Here is an 8062-nt window from a genome sequence, read left to right as displayed (position 1 = left end):
TGCCCTTACATCGTTTTTCCCTTAAAAAACCCACTTCATTATGTCAGCCCAAACCGGCTGTTTTACGAGCATGATACTTTGTCCAAATATTTTAATAAGACACCGTCCGGGGGAAAGATGATACCGGTTTCAGGCCGTAACGGGCTAGGCTCGGCCTCCCGTGGTGGAGGAAATTGATTTAAATCGATTCACACTGATTAGGCGGCGGCGGCAGTAATTTGATCTTTGATCGTTTAAAAACTTTTGAGGTAATCGCGAAACGAGCTGGGAACGGATGTCATCGGGAGTTTGATGGGGCTAGTGAGACATTTGATGAGATTTTATTGCTTTGGGAAAGTGTAATGTTGCGAAATCACTGGAAAGAATTTTTGGATTTGAGAAATTCTCTTTTTGAGCAAGCTCAATAAGCAAGACTAAGATATGATATGGAATGTGGACCTATAAAAAAGCGATTTATAGTCAACAACTTAGTAAGATCTGGCCGTACATTACCTGAAATGTAGTTCCGTGTCCTTTTCTCACGAAGTTAATAAATATGACCACTTGACTGCACTTGTGTACACTTGCCATGTCAAGTTTGGAAGCTTTGATAATTACATCTAATCGTTATTAATGAATCTACCTCATCAGAGAGAACGACGCGGCCAGCGGCAATTTCAAGCTATTTAGCAGCTCTTAGTAGAATGACACAGCTCTGTCTCATATGCAAATAGTAGAAACGAGAAGTTGCTGCCAACTAACCTGCAAATGACCGATCGTATCAGCATAATGCTGCAGCAGGACCTGCTCTTAATAATGCTCATATAAGGCCAAGCAGTCTTATCTTGAGCAAGGATCGCACCCCTTACAGGTTTCAACATTTTGTCAGTGAGGTGTCAGAAGCATTTGTACATGTTCGCAAAACGCCAGATTCTATCGCTGGGCTTAAACCTGCAAGACGTGTGGACCTCCCTGTGGTTCTGGGACGATTCCCGTGCGCAGATTAAACGATCGCGAGACTTAATTAAAATCCCATTCATCTCGCTCGTTCTTTTTACCCCCGTATTATGCTGCCACTGAGTGACTTCATGAATCCCTCGTACCGTATAATTACCCTGCCTATGGACACTGCCGCTGACGTCCGTGACGAAATTACGCTCATCGTGGTCCGGATTAGGGTTAGGAGGTCCATCGTGATCTGGTATTGTTTCCTCAAAACGACATGTATGAACCTCCAGACAACAACAAGGAGCCTACCTTAGAGCAGACTTCAATGGATTAATTCAGACGAATCTCGGACCGAACCAAGTAGCGTGTACTCCGTGCTCGAGATAGATCAAAAGATTGTGATTGATAGTGGTCCATTAGTGGCGTCTAATTCCAAGTCAGCTGTACTTCCCCCCGGAGGCAAAAATCGCTGCAAATTACGACGTTGATATCCGCGTGTGTTTGTTTACGTTCTGCTCCCGACTGACACTGCACATTTCAAATTCATCCTTGAAGATTAATTAACACCCATTACGGAAAACCTGTAAAGTAACCAGATATCCCCCATGTCCCAAAAGCTTATACGGATGCTCCGTCCAGCGACAAAATTATGGGTCATCCCTGGACATAAATAAAATCTCGCTAACCACGGCTCGTCCCCGATCTTAATTGAGTGTCGTCGCAGTCGCGGAACTCCACGGGTCGTCCCGGCGCAAATCCTACTCTGCCACTTCTTCATCCTGCTCAATGGTGGTCAATCGCCGAGATTTATTGCTCGAGGAAGCTCGGAGGAAAGGTTAACTGTGGGCATGATCTGCGATGAGTGTTTGATTATTCAATCTTCAGCCACACTTGTTTGTCCACGTTGATTTGGGTCGATTGCGGCGGCACTTGTGGCCACCCTAATTGATGGATCGAGCAGGATCATTGCACTGCGGTACGGGTACAGATCGATTCATTCACGCGCTGTTTCGGCGTAAATTCGCACTTAGTTGGCGGAATGCTTAGTCTGGCACGGCTGGCATAAAGCGTGGCGGTGTTCAGTTATTCAATAAATAATTGAGATGCGAAAATTGAGCCGAATAAACATAGACATTTACACTGTGGCTAAAAATAGAGTAGTCCATCTGGTTGGAGGAAATGTGCTCTTTTTTTTAGGAAGGCGCTGTTTTTGTTTAGTGTTACGTAAGTTGTGAAAAAAAGGTGGTGTTTATCGACCGAACTCTGGGAGGACGTGGAGCGAATGAAATAACGCTAAGCGTCACGTTTTACAGCGAAGCAACGTATTTCTAATTTGGATTTGTGCACAGACTTCTTTTCCTCAAGAATAACATCATAAAAGTGGTAATATCCAACCTTCAAATATTGCAGCTTCCAAATATACTCACTTCTTTACTGTGTTTTAACACCTACAGCCCAAAGACCCCCAGACATTAATTCAAATTCTATAAGAGGTATCATAGTCAAATATTATCCGATTAGGATGATTCTTCCTACATTTGTTCCTGAAGAATCTGTTATATTATGTAACGGTTTTTATGAACATCCCTGCGTCACGCATTTCGTGGACGCTCCCCTTTAAATGTCATTCATCTTTCCTGTCTCTCTCTATCTTCCTCATTCATTCTTGTCGCGAGTACGGACCTGAAAGGACGTGTCTGAATAAAGTGGAATCATTGTTAATCGTAAATCGCGTCTCATTTATTCGTACTAAAACATGGTGTCAGAAGTTTTCGCGGACAACTAGTGGATTTCCGGCGTCATCGGTATAACGCGGAAGGTTCCTGTGAGGAGATTCAACGTCGGGCGGCCAAAGAATCATACGCGGAAGTGATCGGAAAAGTTGCGCTCTTTGTTGCGAACGTGTGCGATCCTGTCCGGCGGCCATATTTCTTTGTGCGCGTCGTCGATTTGTTGGAGATTTCCTGGAAGTGAAGTGGAGAAGAAAATTCGAGAAAAATGGACGCTGAGCAGTTCAAGATGTTTATGAAGCATCAGGAGAAGGCGCAGGCGGAGCTCATTGCATCGTTGCAAAAAATGGTCGTAAAGCAGTCAACAACGCCGGCCGCTGGAAGTTCGGCGGGCCCCGCTTTGCCGCTCCCCCCTCCGCTGGAGCTGGCCGGAGACATGGAGGCAAACTTTGAGTTTTTCAAGCAGAATTGGAAGAACTACGCATCCGCCGCTGGGATGGATGGTTGGCCGGACACGATGAAGAAGCAGAAAACGAGCATCCTTCTGTCGGTGATCGGAAGTGCAGCGCGCCAAAAATACTTCAACTTTGAGCTTACGGTGGCAGAGACGGATGATCCGGAACTTGCTCTGGCAGCGATCAAGGAAAAGGTAGTGCGCAAACGGAACAAGTTCGTCGACTGGATCAATTTCTTTGGCCTTTCGCAAGATCCGGACGAAAGCATCGACGACTACCTGAGGAAGCTGAAGGTTCTGTCGAAGTCATGCCAGTTCGGAGCTCTCGAGAAAGAAATGCTGCGGTTCAAGATCGTCACATCGAACAAGTGGCCAAATCTCCGAACCAGGATGCTGGGCATGCAGGATCTGAAGGAAGATGCGGCCGTCGACATGTGCCGCGCAGAGGAACTCGTTGTAACCTACGGCCAGGTCGTGGGCCGGATGTGTGATGATGTCAAGAAGATCCGGAAGAAGAAGGAGTGCAAGTTCTGCGGCGATTGGCACGAGTTTGAGAAAGGAGTCTGCCCTGCTTTTGGTAAGAGGTGTAACCGCTGTGGCCGGAAGAATCATTTTGAAAGAGCGTGCAAGTCGGACCGGCGAAAGCAATCGAAGAGCAAGCGGAAAGTGCACAAGGTTCATCGAGATTCTCTGGAAGATGAGGAGTCGGACAGCAACGAGTCGAGCAGCGGCAGCGAAGCAAGCGCAGTGATCGGCAAGATCGAAAACTCGCCTGAACTTGGAGGCCATGTGACGGCGGAGCTGGATTTCTACGTCGACGGTAAGTGGCAAACATCCCGCTGCAATTTGGACACTGGTGCAAACACAAGTCTCGTGGGTTACACTTGGGTAACAACGATGACCGGATGTGCCAGACCAAAGCTACTACCGTCAGACTGCCGCCTCAAAAACTTCAGTGGAGCAGAGATTCCTGTCCTCGGTGCGATCGTTGTTCCCTGTCGGCGCGAGGGTCGCAAATACAAGCTTCTTCTCCAGGTAGTGAATGGATCGCACATTCCCTTGCTATCAGCGAGAGTGTGCAAGATACTGAAGCTTGTACAGTTTTGCGACACCGTGTCTGAATCTTCGTCTCTGTCGGAAGAGCCAGTGTTGGAGATCAACCGAGTCCGTGCTTTTCGTCGTGGTGGCCGAAGCGGAGAAACCGGAGAGGACCATCAGCAGCTGATTCAAGATCTGCCGTATGTTGGTTGCCGAGCAAGATGCTGGCACCCAGCGTAGCCGCGTAAGGAACCCAGGAGTTGAACGCCCCATGCTCGAATTCGTCAGTGTTGAGCAAACAGCGAGCGGGAGTCTTCGAGAGAGAAAAAGCTTTTATTTATTTATTTCCATCAAACCTTTAAAAATTTACAATTTACTTTTTGTTAGGAAAGGGAGGATGTTATATTATGTAACGGTTTTTATGAACATCCCTGCGTCACGCATTTCGTGGACGCTCCCCTTTAAATGTCATTCATCTTTCCTGTCTCTCTCTATCTTCCTCATTCATTCTTGTCGCGAGTACGGACCTGAAAGGACGTGTCTGAATAAAGTGGAATCATTGTTAATCGTAAATCGCGTCTCATTTATTCGTACTAAAACAGAATCACTAGAATTAATTCCACCAAAGTAATTCCAAAATAAACACAATGTTCCAGACAAAAATTTATGAAAGAAAAAAAATAAAAATGAAGCGGACAGCGTAAAATCTGCGAAATTCGGCTTTTTCCGCGAAATCCCGAGAAATTTTATGTTTTTGTGAAAATGTCACGATTTTTCTCAAAATAATTTATCAAACTCAAAATGGAATAAAAATAATCTTATGAACTACTGTAGAGTTAAGCGAGTGAATACCCTGGTTGAATTACTAATATAGGGTCAGTGATTTTTGATGATTTCGTGGACGGCATGAAATTCGTGAAGTTTATCAATTTTCTCAAATCATTTTTTTAAATAACAACTTAATAAATATATATGTATGTCAAGTTGATAAGAACCATTTGAAGAAATGTTCAGAGTTTTGATTTTTTTTAGAAACTAACTAAATTTAGTATTTTTTTCAATCGCTGTATTAAAATTTTCACTGCTATTTCATTTGAAAGGCATAATTTTGAAAAAAAAATGAAAGAATCAAGCTTGTTTTTTTTTTTCAAAATAAAATGAAGAGTATTGTTTATCTTTGGAGTCCCATCTTATAAACATATCAATTTTTTTCTGTTTAATTTTAACTATATGTGTTTATTTGGGTAGATGTTTCCCGTGAAAGTTAAAAAATACTTCTTTTTTTGGTTTCTTTTCTCATTTCGAATAAAAATTTCGGTTTTGCTAAAAAATATATTATTTTTGCAAATTGATTTTAGATGTAGTTTTGAAAAGTGAGCTAAAACCCTTCAAAAATATGTTTAATGGGCTAAGTGTCGCAGAAAATTCAATTTATTTTACTCATTTTGACTGTACAAGATTGTTAAATCTAGCTTTGATATGAAATTCATTTTACAAAAAACATTTTAGCATCATAAGTCGAATATCATAAGAGCAGTTCATTAAATGAGAATTCGCGTGCCCTACATTTTGTTTCAAAATATATAAAGAGACCATCCATAAACCAGGAGGATTTTTTTTGTGTCACATTCAAAATTAGTGATTTTTTTTTAAGTTTATTGAAGAATTATATAGTTACTGTGATTTTAACATAGGATTTTCAGAGTTATTTTAATCTTTCAAGTTCCGCGAAATTTGCGTGATTTGGTGTTTTGAAATTGAGGTCCCCGTGAAATTTGCAATTTTCGAGCGTGAAAATCACTAAGCCTAATGATCATCCATGGATACAATTTAGAGTCCAATCAACATTCCTTTAAAAAAATAATATTTTTTTTATTTACTAAAAACAAAAATTACAAAGAAAAAACCATGATCGAAGGATAACTTTCAAGATATCTAGACAACAATAGACAGTCTACCTTAAACACGTAAGTCTTGAATTAACCATAGGGTAAATGTCCCTATTGTTGAATCGTAGGGTAGGTGTCCCTACTGTTAGACAGTAAGGTGGCGGGATGGTCCATACTGTTCGATAGTAGAGTAGAGGTCCCTACAGTTGGGAAGAAGGGTAGGGGTCCCTATTTTTGGACAGTTGGGGAAATGTCTCAACTTTTGTACAGAGGTAGAGGTAGAGGTCCTTTTAATTTGGAAATAGAGTACTGTCAGAAAGCTTTTTTAAAAGTCCCTACTTTTGAAAAGATAGGGAAATTCTTCAGGGTAAATTCCTTATTGTTGTAAAGTGGATTAGTCCCAGTCCCAGACATGTCCTAATTGTTGAACAGTAGGGTAAGTGTCTTAATTGTTGAAGACTAGAGGAAACATTTTTGAACAGAAGGGAAATATCCATCATGTTGGCATCATTCCAGATCGGCCATTTGGCGGCCAAAAACATTCAAATCTTGATTCAGAATGAATCAAACAAAAAATGGTTTTCTGTGTGTTGTTAGTTGAAGCATTTTACATATCGTGATTATTTTTTCATTTCAATTTACTATTACTGAACCCTGAATTCAGAACCATCATTGACAGTCATTGTCCCTAAAGTGAAGGACACCTTCTACGACCTTAAAGGCAAAGTATCTGTTGTTGAACCTATCGGTTGATGATTCAATGGTAGGACAAGTTCTTAATAATTTAACAAAATACTTTTTTTAAGCTTAAATCAAGTCCATCAATTTTAAAAATTATTAAATAAAAAAAATTAAACAGATTTTGACACCAAATAGTTTTCACAAACATTGTTTGACAAAACTCAAATTTTCTTTACTTTTAATATGTTTAATAATTCTTTTTCCCGGTGATATAGATATTGTCGATATCGATCTATGATAATCAGATCATTAAGAGGCAGTATTTGTAAATATTGCTCGATTTGTTCTAGAGGTCGTATCGAGGTGCTCCAATTTGGATGAAACTTTCAGCGTTTGTTTGATTATACATGAGATGAACTCATGCCAAATATGAGCCCTCTACGACAAAGGGAAGTGAGGTAAAACGGTCTTTGAAGTTTGAGGTCGAAAAAACATAAAAAAATCTTAAAATTGCTCGCATTTCCGTAAAACTTCATCAATTCCAACTCTCTTAGATGTATTCGAAAGGTCTTTTGAAGCACTTCAAAATGTGCTTCATACTTCAAACTTACGTGAAATTGTCCGAGGATTCCGAATATGACAAAATTGAGACCAAAAAGTGCCGCTATGGCGGCCTACAGGGCAAAAACTAACGTTGTAAAATGTTTGTTATAGAAAAATTAAAAAACTATGAGAAAAACTGCGATTGGCCAAAAAGTTAGTACCATAGGCTTATAGTCCATGAAATTACCTATCTTTTGACCTACAGGAGTATGGGTGTTGGAGGCTGTTGCAAAAAGATATTAAGGTTTTAAAAAAATCCATTTTTGACAGTAATTTGCAAAAGCTAAGAGAAAAAGTCAAACCAATCCTGGATGTCTATGGCACATTTTGAAGTGCTTCAAAAGACCTTTCGAATGCATCTAAGAGAGTTGGAATTGATGAAGTTTTACGGAAATGCGAGCAATTTTAAGATTTTTTATGTTTTTTCGACCTCAAACTTCAAAGCCCCTTTGTCGTAGAGGGCTCATATTTGGCATGAGTTCATCTCATGTATAGACAAACAAACGCTGAAAGTTTCATCCAAATCGGAGCACCTCGATACGACCTGTTACACATTGGTGAAAAACTCGCTCTTAACAGCCTTGGAATAAATTTCGAGATAAAAAATATAGTTTCACGATTTACTGTCTATTATGAAAACCATCCTTGTTCACAGGCCTATATCATTACCACTCCATCTTTTATACATCAATTTGATGATCAAGGAGCCTCGAAAGTGTGATGCATGGTTACCACCGCAG

The 8062-nt window shown here is 40.8% G+C and overlaps 1 protein-coding gene across 1 annotated transcript; it reads left to right on the top strand.

The window, feature by feature from the left end:
* The first annotated feature begins 2523 nt into the window (after positions 1 to 2523).
* On the top strand, positions 2524 to 4721 carry LOC120423078 (uncharacterized). The gene has a single exon (XM_039586754.2). It carries the CDS (start codon positions 2926 to 2928, stop codon positions 4387 to 4389), a length of 1464 nt encoding a protein of 487 aa, XP_039442688.1. The 5' UTR covers positions 2524 to 2925; the 3' UTR covers positions 4390 to 4721.
* The last annotated feature ends 3341 nt before the right edge of the window (positions 4722 to 8062 follow it).

The sequence above is a fragment of the Culex pipiens genome, chromosome 2 (assembly GCF_016801865.2).
Source record: "Culex pipiens pallens isolate TS chromosome 2, TS_CPP_V2, whole genome shotgun sequence".
NCBI lineage: Eukaryota > Metazoa > Arthropoda > Insecta > Diptera > Culicidae > Culex > Culex pipiens.
Note: the sequence above shows the minus strand (reverse complement) of the source record. Positions and strands in the feature narration are given on the sequence as shown.